This window comes from Harpia harpyja, chromosome 23, assembly GCF_026419915.1.
Source record: "Harpia harpyja isolate bHarHar1 chromosome 23, bHarHar1 primary haplotype, whole genome shotgun sequence".
Taxonomy (NCBI): Eukaryota; Metazoa; Chordata; class Aves; order Accipitriformes; family Accipitridae; genus Harpia; species Harpia harpyja.
Window position 1 is genome coordinate 9,037,171 of NC_068962.1, and position 12,752 is coordinate 9,049,922.

Sequence of the window (12,752 nt, forward strand, 5' to 3'; positions counted from 1 at the left end):
ATGAACTAAATTTTTCTGATTTTTTTTTTTTTTAGGTCAGTCTTTTTAATATCTCTGTGACGTAAAAAGTCAAAAGAACTGGTAAACAGTGATAGATAAAAGCTGTGAGCAGCATAGGGAAATCTGTAGCAGATTATGTTGCCATTATGTTTTGAAGATTGACGTGGGTAGAGTCACATCATGAGTTTTTACAGTTAAGTAATCCGGCTTTCATACTAAAATACCAGCAGATTGAACAGTTAAGTTCTGTGGTCTTATAAAAAGCACAGCAGCTATTGCTGAGAACTGCTGAGGAAATAATATGTAAACTGTTGAAGACTGAGTAGTCATTAGAAGCTACAGTCTGATTGTCTAATAGAAGTAGAATGGGAGCAAAGCAAGTGGCTTCATTATTTAACTTTTGATCAATAATTTATATCAGTGCCTTGAATTCATTGATGACTTCAGTATTACTTTGTGAGTTCTGATTTAAACTATTATCAGACTCAAAATTTAGTTTTACTTCAGTGTGCTGAAAATGTCTTATTTTTATTTTGCAAGTGTAGTTCTTCTTAAAGCTTATTGACTAAGGGGATTTTCATCCTTTAAGCACAGTTTTGTAAATAGGCACACCTGAACATATTTAAACTGTGAAAGACTAGTGACAGGAAGACTATCCTATCAGTATAATAGACTACAAACCTACAGGTAAAACATAAAACCTTTCATCAGAGTTTTCCTGGTAAAAGCAGTTTGTATTTTGTAATGGTAAATAATTTCACTTGTAGGAGCTTAATAGACTGTAAACCTATGGTGTTTTGTTGCCCACTTGTCATAACTTTGAGAATTTTAACATTCAACATTGAAAATAAGGTGATCTTCATCTGAATATCAGGTTCTTGCTAGCTTTCTATTAGTAAGTGTCCAGTAAGTTATAAGAACTGGGATGTCTCTTCAAAACAGTGGTAAATCTCACCTTCATTGAGTAAGAATTAAATCAGACCCTAGACACCTAACTAAAAACTAGCACAGCAGCAGTTGAAACAAATCTGGAAAGTTATATTTTTCAGGTTACATCAAGAACGGCTAGGAGAAGAAAAGTTCTTCTGTAGTATCAAGATGGTAATGGTTATATTGTCTTGCATTATTGCTTCTGAAATTATTTTCCAACTCTTTAATCACTATGAATCATGTAATTTATGTTATTTTTAACCCCCTGAGCATTTATAAGAACTTAAAACCAATATTAGTATTCCACTTCTATCAATAATGTTGCCAAATGTAGTACATATTGTAATACAAGAGAGGCAATTTACCAGTTATCCCATTATGGTGCTTGGTTAAATAAAAAAATTAAGAAATCAAAATAGTGCTGTGCACAGCTGAAATCTTTTATCTTTGTCATTCATTCTAGAAGAAGGATGAGGGGTGGGGTTTTTTTAGATTTTTTTTTTTTTCCTTATGAAGTTGAGATGAGTTTTTTAATACAAAAGCCAATGTTTAAGGCGAGAATATGCAAAAAAGTGTCTTTACAGTAGAAAAATTTTGAAAATGTAGAAGGGGGACCTGGGGACCCTGAACCGCGCGGAATTGTAATATTCAAAAGGCTGCTTAGCTGTTAGACAACACAACTAATTGTAGGCTGTTCAAGGCCAGCATGTATAGTTTATTGTTCTAATTCAAATGAAAATGATCCTTATTCAATATTGTAATTCCAAGGAGCTATGTTTTCCTGCATTAACAAATAAGAGAGATGCTGAGCTGTTTCCATAGTGATTCTGTTTTATGATGAAGTGAAGAAGTCTTACAGTTCTTTGAAGTATGTCTAGCTTCAAGGGAAGGCTGAAACAAAATACTTGTCCAGAGATGCTGTGGTTTCATGTTGACTATAGGGCACAGAAGCCCTTTGCAGCTGTGATAGGCAGTTGTATAATCCAACTATGTCCAAACTGTATTGCACTGAAGCTCGCACGTGCACTATTTGCCATTATATCCTTCTTTTGGGGAGGGCCACAAGATCAGAAAGGAGCTCAGCAGGTTCGAATGATCAGAAGACCAGCGCTTCAGGTGCTCTGCACAAGCCCTGCAGTATAGAGGTGAACTGCCGGCTACCCACGTTGGATTACAGGGTTATGTCATGTATAATGTAATGTGGATTTAACACCACATTTATTTAACTCATTTAGTTGAATCTAACTGATAAATCTTGCAACTTGCATTGATACTGCACCGTAAAACACCCATGTCAGCCCAGTCTTTAAACATGTGCTTAACTTTGCAGCCTTGTGATTAAGGTTGTGGACTGGGACACTGAAGAGCTGGGTTCAGTTCCTGCTCTAGTACAGTCATCCAGTGGGATACAGGGTAAGTCACTTAGGCCCCAATTTTTTTGAGCTTGTCTCTGCTCAGCTATGCAACACCTGTCTAATTAAGACCTCAGGTATCATTTACAGTAGTGTTATATGATTTAAAAACACTGTGTACTGTTGGCTTTCAATTAATTGTGTGACCGAATTTTTAAAGATTGTGATGCCAAAGCTTCTCATTTATAGTGTGAATTAACAGTATACTTCTGTCTTGCAGAAATTTTGAGAGAATTTTGATGATAAATCAAGGGTATTTAACGGTATTATTCGTCTCACATATTCTTAAGGCAGATAGTCGCCCTCATTTTGGAATGTGGTTGTTACTCTATTCCTCAGTTTTCCTCATATTTATTTCCTTCTGTCTCTGTTGTCTCTCTTTTCGTAGTAGAAAGTAAGTCCTTTGCGTTCTTTCCGTTATGTGCACGTGCAAGATGAACCATAAGAGACACCAAAGTACTGAACGGGAATGTAGCTGCTACCTCAGTAGAAATAATACTTAAGTAGATGCTCTGTAGTGTGCTGAAATGGGTAGATAGGCCATGATGTTTGGCTCTGTGAAGGGAGTATTGTAACGTCAAAACCAGTATGTTGTTCAGAGCCTGGCAGAGGTTTTGACCAAATGTTGCTCAAACAGTATCATTGCGTATCATATTATCATGTCATGAAAATAAAACACAAGGAGCTATTTTATTGCTAACAATAGCCTGTAGACTGTGAGGTAAGCAAGATCAATATTCTTTGTCTGGTCCACTAGTAGGTTTTCTCAGATTTTATTTCTTCTGTCTTTTTTCCTACTATTCTTAGACTCAAGACTGTAGTTACTCCATGCTTAGCATCTTTATAAGGTCTTTATAATGGAAGATGATGTCCAATTTGTGTGTATTTCATGAAGAGCAAAATAGCAAGTGGACCTAAGTAGGAAAGGATGGTACCAGAAAATCTGAAGCCTCCTGCACAGTTTAGGAAAGTTTAACTTTTCTAAAATAAACTGTATTGCATGAGATAAGCTGCCTACTAAGGATAGGCAAACGACAATGTATTTTGATAGACTCCTAAGAAAGCCCTAGAAATTTGACGCTGGATGAAGAAACTTAAAATAGGTCTTAGCTGGAGTTGAGGATAAATCCCAAATTGGTTTCTGAACTTTGCTCAGCTTCTCTCTCATCACAGAGATGAATAGACTGATTATATGACTTAATAGCTCTGAGTCTAAGCATCTGAGGTCTTTAGATCTTTGCTTTGTAGCTTGCTCTGACATGCTGCAGTCTGCATCTCTCAAGTGCTTTTTTTTAGCCTTACAATGGTTGCAATCAAAAGTCCTAAGCCCTTTGAGTTAGTTGGCCAGCACAGTACTCTATTGCAGCATAAGAGCCATGCATTTGAAAATTAGGTGCCACGTTGCTATTTGCTGATGCCTAAATGTTTCGTTAGCTCTAGTACTAAATACTCTACAACATCAAGGAGGAAGTTAGGCTCTGAACTTGTCAGTGTGCTTAGTGTGTGATACATTTGCTTGCCATTAGTTTTACTGAAATAAATGGAGATACATCCTTAAGTTAGAATTGTCTATGACCACTTCCTGGCAATAAGACCTTGAAAAAAGGAATTGTGTTTTTTATATATATATATATATATATATACACACACGTATAAAGGTGAAGTAACAGTTGCATTTTCAAATATGTCTTTACGGAGAGTTTGTGAGTACTGCAAGATCTAGATCTACAACACTCCATTTCCACCTCAAGTCTGTAGTCTCTCTCTGGAGCCTGGTAGAGTGGGCTGATACAGTTTTCTTGCTTAGCTGGATAGAATCATTATTCTGTATATTGTGAAATCCCCTTTCTGAGTATCTGAGGTGCACATGGAGAACTCAACAGATGATCTTCTGAAACTGCGTAAGATTGGATGAAATTCGGAATGTTGTATGCACAGTATTTTCTATATTTCCTTTATAAATTCAGTCTTGCTGCTCTGTTACAAGTCAAGGTGTAGAGTTTTTTAAGAAATGTTGATTCAGTTCCTGATTGCCTCACTGTATTTCTAAAAAGTTTGATCAAATGCCTGAAATTTCACACAAGTGAACAACTAGTTTAGATAACAACTGACTTCAGTAATGTTTCTTAGAGTGCTTTAGAAATTCACTGTCTCTGGGTGTTTTGTATCTTACAAGAAGTGTGGCCAAGATTCAGGTAAAATTACTCTTTGCATGCGATCAAAAAAACTATGCAGTGAATGACACTAATTCAAACTTGAAGCTATTATGTTTTGCATTTGATGTGTCGAGTTCGACTCTTCTTCCACTCACTCTGATTTATACTTTTTTCCTTGCACAGGTGCCTATCTTGTGCCATACTTAATCTTGCTACTGATAATAGGGATTCCACTCTTTTTCTTGGAGCTTGCTGTGGGGCAGAGAATCCGCCGAGGGAGTATTGGTGTGTGGAATTATATCAGTCCCAAACTTGGAGGAATTGGATTTGCAAGCTGCGTAGTAAGTTTTTAACATTAATTGTGTGGTTTGCTTTCAGTCTGTATGATTTAGACTTTCTATTTTGCTGCAGGGAAAGGCCACTGATTTGTAGCTGGGCATCAAGGTCAGTTTACAATGTTCTGGAAGATCTTAAAGTTAAATTAGTACATTAAAAAATGTCGATATAGATGTGTCTGTAAAACAGTCAACTTGCATTTGTGATTCTTTTGAAACTAGGAAGTAGGGAACAGAGTAGTCTTCTGGAGAAAAAAAAGACTATAAAAGTATAGGTGTTATACGTGATAAAATACAGAGAAAAGTGAAAATTTAGAAACTGTCAGGTACTCTAATGGGGCAAGCCATTCAGTTCTTATTCTGATATATTTTAGTTAAAATTACGTTCAGTGGCTGATGTGCAGAAATATGCAGAAGTTCAGTAGGGTTTGGTTTTTTTTTTTTAATTTACAAATGTTGTTAATAAATGTAACTTTTTGATCTGTGTTTTCTTTGTTTGTTTGTTTGTTTGTTTTTTTAACAGGTGTGTTTCTTTGTGGCCCTGTACTACAATGTCATTATTGGATGGAGTCTGTTTTACTTTTCCCAGTCTTTTCAGCATCCATTACCATGGGACCAGTGTCCTTTAGTTAAAAATACATCTCATACCTGTAAGTCTATATTAATGTTCTTAAAAATCAAATAAAATATGTAAAATTTGAGATTTTCAAACAAAAAGGAAAAAAAATACAATTCAAAGAGATAATTGTGGGAAAAAGTGTTGTATGCAAAGCTGCTTTTCAATCTTAATAAGATGTCATATTATAATACTTGGAAAAAATACAACAGAAACCTAATATAAGATAAATACACTGTATTTGGAAAGGATCATCACTGTCAACAGCATTTTAAAGAGTAATGGAATTAGGAGAGTACTATTTAGTGTGTTTCAGAAAAAAAAAATCTGATTACTTTTTTTTTCTGATGTTGATACTGCTTTTTATGCTTACTTGGTGAAAAACAAAGGTGGAACAAGGATATTTCTACATTTCAATTAGTAGGATACTTCCTGGCGAAAAGCAAAAAGTGTTGCATTACTAACAAAGCAGAAAATGGAAAACTGTAAACATCAATGAAATGCATGTGATAAAAGCATTGTTTGCTTTGTAAACCAATAAAAATGAGATACTTGGTCATTGGTTTGTTGCTATAATGAGATGGTCTCACATGGACATATTATACAACAGCATTAGAAGTTCCTTATCCCTTGGTTTTGGTTATGTTGTAATAGTTACACACTTTGCATTATCCTTGCTGCTGAAATATGAAATATTTCTTTTATTTTCTTTTTATTTCAAATCCTAAAGTTTCTTTAATTACCTTTTGTGGGGTTTTTTTTACCCCTTTAATAAAGAACATAACCAGGGACATTTGAAAAGTTGTATGACGTTTTTATAGTGTCTTTGCCACAGTTGCTTGCTTCAGTTGTTTGAAATAATCAGTATTTGTGAATGCTGGCACACAGTCAAATTGACTGTATTCCACAAGCTGTTGTGCATTAATCGAGTCACAGTGGTTGTTTACATACCCTTATCCTGCCTAAATACTAAGATGTAGTGTGTCAGCCTAACTTCAGCAGAGGTCACCTGAACTAAGCTTAAACAAAGAAAGGTATTATATTTGGTAACAGTCAAATTGATGGTTTATTTCAGTGAAGGTCTGACACCTGTGTTAGGTTTCTTAAAATTAGTATATTTTTCCCTTCTTTTCATTAATTACCTCGACTCAGGACCTAGCTTAGAGATATGATTGATTGTCAGATACAAATAATTTATAAAAAAGTTAAGTAAATATTTTCTTCGAAGGATTCTTTCTATTTATATGTGCTGTATGTCTGGATGCATGCAGTTTCTGAAACTTTTTGGTAATGTGAGTAAAGCAGAATTACAGTATAATAAAAAAATAACTTATGGAATACATACAGCAACTTCCATTTAACATAGCTGTGTAGGAGCCTTTTTTTTCCTTTTCTCATCACTTTGGTATCATTATGTTATTATTTTATCATTTATAATAGTAATAAAGTGCCTGTTAATTTGAGTGTCATATCAAAGCAGATATAGTTGAGAATTTGTTTTCCGTGTATTTTCAAAGTTGCGTTCAATTTCAGAGAGATACTTTCCATAGTATATAAATCACTGTATCATATGTAGGTAATCTAATCTTACATGTGATAAATGGAATGTATGTCTTCATCTAGGCCTGCCTACTATTTAGTACTTAAGTGAAAAAAAAAATTCCGCCTAGGACTCGGATTGACCATATGCAGAGGAATACAATATCCCAAAAAGGTGTTTTAAAAAGATATATCCAGAACCTTTCACCGATAGCAGTCACTTTTTCTTTTAGACAATGTCTTAAGGCTCTTTGTGAGTTTAGTTTCTCAGTAAATGATGATGGCACAATTGCAAACATTAAGAATTGGTAGAACATTGTTATGAAATGTTGGGAAAATACTTCTGTCCTGAACCCATTCTTTACTTGCTAACATCTCTTGACAGTTGTGGAGCCAGAGTGTGAAAAAAGTTCTGCAACCACTTATTACTGGTACAGAGAAGCACTGAATATTTCCAGCTCTTTGTCAGAGAGCGGGGGTTTAAACTGGAAGATGACTATCTGCTTGCTGGCTGCCTGGGTCATGGTATGCCTAGCCATGATCAAAGGCATTCAGTCTTCAGGCAAAGTGAGTATATTGTTTCCCTAAATGACAGTGTTTTACTGTGAAACATTTCACGACATTTTTGTTCACCACACCTCTGCTTACTCTCTCGTGAAATCTGTAGGAGCAGGTTAGAAGCTGTGACTCACCCCATTATTTGTATAATCTCAAGTAGAGGAATGTTAGTAGTTAAGCATTAAAATTGTGGTAATTTTAGTGGGAATTGTAGTAATTTAGTGGGAATTGAGATCTGAAGAAGAATAATTTCTGTTCTCATCACCGTAACTGTTGCAAGTAACTGTACCTCAGCTTTATTGTGCAGCATAAGTCTGTTCTGAATGCCTAAGGAATTAGGTTTCCATGTATACTCACAGTGTGTTTGCAGTGCACCGAGGCCCTCAAAATGCCTTGCCATTTTTCTTTTTATTGTTACTGTCATTGGTATCCATGCTTCTGGCATGAACACAGCTGCTTTTCAGGATTTTGGATTGTTTCTTTTGATTAATGACTAACCATCCCTTTGCATCTGAGTGCATCACCTTATCTTCTTTCCTTTCCATGCAGCCAGCTGGATTGGCTAGTGAACAATTTGCTACCTCTGTTCATCTCAGTGGGATTTTCAGATGAAAAATAATCTAATAGCAAAATTCGTTGCTATTAAAAAGTTTGGCACTGAGGAGGAAATTTCTGTGACCTCTTTAGTGTATTTCAGTTAAAGAAACAACTAGCAAGTTTAGTGAGAGAATCATTTTACTAAACTTTGAAGTACAGAATAGATTTGCTTTTCAATGATGAAGCATGAAAGATCGTATTTGATTACTAATTTTTTTTGTTTGTTTTGGCAGTAAGCATTACTTAGTGATTTGAATCCATTGGTTATGTACTTTCCATTGACTCTTGTCTTCTCTCCTTCTGAAGACAGAATGAGTTTCTTTTCATGCTGCATACCTTTACCGTACTATGTACTTGAATTAAAGTGCATTTGTAAAATGAAGCATTTCTAAAACAGTCTGCTTCTGTCCTTGTCATCTCACTGAATTCACACTGAATTTCCCTGGGAGCCCAGCAGTGTGTTATCAGTTAGTCAACACAATGGCAACCATATTGTTTTAATACAATACAGAATTTATTTTAGAGTCATGTGATTTTGCTTTCTTCTGCAGAGACAAGAGGAATGGGAAGAGTGCTGCATATTTCTTAGAGCATATGATTATCAATTCAGATATATATCCAAAAGATACTGAGTAGTGAATGAAGCTATTGAAAATAAAGTCCCTGGATGTCATGTTAAATTTCTTCTTAATGTTTTCCAGATCATGTATTTTAGTTCCCTTTTTCCTTATGTGGTACTTCTATGCTTTCTGATCAGAGGACTGCTCCTTAATGGGTCAGTGGATGGAATTCGTCACATGTTCACACCAAAGGTACGTGCTTAATTTCTGTTTGCACTGTGTTAAAGTTTCAGTGGCAATTTGACCATTTATGAATGCTCTCATTTAAGCTTATTGTCTTCATAGAACATTTGGCCATATTTCTGTTTGGTTAAATTGCAAAATTGTTGTTGACCTCAGTGGCACAATATCAAGCCCTAAGGTCCAAAGGTGCTCAGTGTTCCAATGGTCTGTGTAGAGTTACCTCCCTTAGGTGAAGGGTTTCCAGAGTTAGATGCCTTTACAAAGCTAAGCAACTGAAAGTGCTATTTACAGGATTCAGGATATTTAGAGAGCTCCAGATACTAAAAAGAGACATGAATCTTAACTCTTACCATTCTCTAGGATTGAAATGCCTAGTTCTGGGATGTCACAGTGAAATGCCTTACCTTGAATGCTGTCATGGCTTTACATAACTTGTCCCTTTTGAAAGAGGACAAATTTATTCCTTTTTAGAAATAAATTAATGCTGTTTGCATAGTAGCCCGAAGTACAGGAGACCTGTTTTTAATACTAAAGTAGTGTAGGTACTCACCAAGCTTTCCTTACCATGTTTCTTACGGTTGTCATGCCAAGATAGCAGCAGGGCTAAGCATACATTTTTTACTGTTAACATTTTTACTGGGAATGTGTCTCACAGAATGTTAGATTTTCTAACTACTGAGGCGAGAAGGGATGTTGCGAAACATTGTTTAGCCTGAAGATATAAATTCTATGCACACCCATCTCAGATGCTTGTAACTGTATCTGAACTACAGGAACAACATGTTTGAGTCCTCAGAGCCATGCTCAGGAATGCATAACGCTGGGCTTCCTATTGTATTTTGAAATGGACTTTCCAACAAGTCCATTTCATAATACAGTTGAGCAGAACAGGACTGATGTTTCGAAAATGAAAGCTGAAAAATAAGATGATTAAAATCAATGCACATAGTGGCTAATGCCAGATGACAGGGTGTTGTCAGTTGTTTTGATTCCAGGTGTTTTGAGCCTGTGGAGAACTGTCATCCTATAAAAATGACCTTTGTTAGCTATCACATTCTTATTTCTTGCATTGTGATATGTAGTTGTGCTCTGCTTCACTTGCTGTCACTGCTTTAGAGAGCCGTGGCTCTGCAGGACCTTGCAGGCTGCTCAGGCAAATTTGGGAAATCTGAGGAGCAAAGTAATGTAATGCTTACTGATGAAGAGGAAGTCTATAGCAGAGATGGAATACAGACCTCTTGAAGTTATAATTTGGTTTCTCAACCACAGTGTTAATCCTTTCTTTACTAGAGAAGTACCACTAGATACTGAGGGAAAGTAAACACTGAAACTCCCCTTGAATAGCAACACCTGTGTGCACTGTTTGCTACTTCATCTTTCATGAGTTAGACCTAAAATAAGTTGCAGCTGATGCTTACTTTATAGTTATGTTACAACTTAATTATACAGTTGTTTCAAGTGTTCAGATAAATGATCTTGAAAGAAAAAACGTTTTTAATTTCTTCTACTGGTTTCCAGTTCTGTATCTCAAAATTTAAGTTGTGGTTTAAATTTGAGGTTAGGAGGCCTGTATGTCACACACAGTATATGTGCATATAAACCTTCAAAAGTATTTTCATTATGATCTCTGATTGCTTCTGTACTTGAGCACTGATTTGGACTGTAGGTTCATATGAAACTACCTGAAGGAATTCAGACTCCCCCACCTGTTGTTGTTTCCATTTGCTCCATTGTGCTAACAGTTTATTTGGGTAGGCAGACTGTAAAAAGGATTGCTGAACTGATCTAGGTTGAAAATTATCCAGGTACATGGACATGAGAGGAGAGGGGGAAACATCTTTTCAGCCTCGATAAGTTCAGCGAACGACCATATTTTGACCAGGGATGATCACAACACATTCCCACAGAAGAGCTGTGTCAGCACAGCAGAGAACTGGCACACATCAGTGCAGGTGTGAGAGCACAGGGCTAATGAAGAAGGGGAGAATTTCTCTGTTTGGCATGGTTGATGAACAAAGCAGAAATTCTAAACAATAATCGTAATGAAAAACCTAAAGAAAGGTATATGAAAAGCCTGCTCAAGTCAACTACTCCAATGAAACTGTAGGACTGTATGAAGCTTAAATACAGAGCCCCCAAAATTTCACAGAAAATATGTTATAATAGCAAATCAATTACAAGTTTATTTTGAAATTCTAGGCAAGGTGTATCTGAGAACGTACTACCTTTGATGATACCAAATGATATATTGCAGAAAGCGAGAAGTGTTTCGATACTTGAAGCATTTACAGATTTGGTCAAATTAAGACTGTTCCTCGAGCTCACTCTAGTGGAGAAGCTCTAGCATGACCGTGTGATACGGGCAATAGCTACTTGTGCATTGTATTTACAACAAAAATTATAAGTCAGGAACAAGTTTATTGTCATAAACAGCTCCCCCCCAATATATTGTATTTTAGCTATATATAAATGAATAATGAAGGTATCTGCTACCTATCTATAACAAATATACCTTTATGGGGAACTGGAAAATTTTTCAAAATTTTTTCATAACAATAGCAGATTTTTTTTCCTCAGAGTGAGACGGTCAGTCTAATGATGCTGGCATCTATGCTGATGCTTGTTAGTTTTACTGTTTCCGATAAGCCTAGGGTTTAAAAAAAAAAAATATCACATGCACAGGTGTAAGGTCTTTCACTGTCAAATGAATGGAGGCCCTGAATCAACTTGAGAAAATCTAATGTTTAAATTACTGAATCATAAAAAAATAGTACATGTGTATCTAGAAAAATCTGAGGTAGACAGATGATGACACATAACTTTGTAACAAAGATATTTCTTGAAATATGGTCATCTGAATGAGCAATACAGTTCAATTTTTTGATAAAAGACTTAGTTGTCCCTCAGATACATGACCCATTTAACTTAGGGTAAGTTCAAGGCACCTGGCTTAAGGGAGATTTGACTCGTGGACTATACAGACTGTGGTGGCCAGAGTTTATTTCATGTGTTGCATTTTGCTTTACATATTTGCATGTAATAGAATTCCATATAAGCATGTGTATCTCATGTTCACTTTTTATTTTGAAGAGTAACAACAAAGCAACTTTTAACATACTTATTGCATTTACAAGAGGATTGATCATCCCAAAATACATCTTAATTCTAACAACTGTCAATACATACACTGTAAAAAAAAGACAGTAAATACTGTTAAAAAAAAAAAAAAAGAAAAAAGAAAAAGTATGTCCTCTCTTATTTCTCATTATCGTATAGCTCCAGTAGTGTCTCATTGTTGGGAACATACTGTATAGCATGTTTCTCTTTAAGGATTATATCGTAAAATAAATAGAAATTCTGGCCATAAGTTCGCTCAACTTTAGGTGTCACATTCAGCTTTCATTTTATCATAATGAAAATACATTTGTAGTGGAGAATTAGCATTTTATGATGTAGGTTTTATTCCTGTTTTTTTTTCTGTTGTCTTTTCATATAATAGAAATGCATTTTATAGCTGACATATATTATATCTAATTTCAAACAGCTTGAAATTATGCTGGAGCCCAAGGTCTGGAGAGAAGCTGCTACTCAGGTGTTCTTTGCCTTAGGGCTTGGATTTGGTGGAGTCATTGCCTTTTCAAGCTACAACAAGAGAGACAACAACTGCCATTTTGATGCTGTACTGGTGTCCTTCATCAATTTTTTCACTTCTGTGCTGGCAACTTTGGTGGTGTTTGCAGTTCTGGGCTTCAAAGCAAATATCATAAATGAGAAATGTGTTATCCAGTATGAATATCCATTTCTTT

General features: G+C 35.6%; 1 protein-coding gene across 5 annotated transcripts in view; it reads left to right on the top strand.

The window, feature by feature from the left end:
* The window catches only part of SLC6A15 (solute carrier family 6 member 15), a 38,722-nt gene that overhangs the window by 15,569 nt on the left and 10,401 nt on the right, over positions 1-12,752 (top strand). For all 5 annotated transcript variants that reach the window (XM_052774656.1, XM_052774657.1, XM_052774658.1 and 2 more), the window contains exons 3-7: positions 4,682-4,839; positions 5,357-5,483; positions 7,374-7,555; positions 8,845-8,955; positions 12,491-12,732. In XM_052774656.1, the coding sequence (XP_052630616.1) occupies positions 4,682-4,839; positions 5,357-5,483; positions 7,374-7,555; positions 8,845-8,955; positions 12,491-12,732 (820 nt within the window). The remainder of the gene's footprint in view (positions 1-4,681; positions 4,840-5,356; positions 5,484-7,373; positions 7,556-8,844; positions 8,956-12,490; positions 12,733-12,752) is intronic.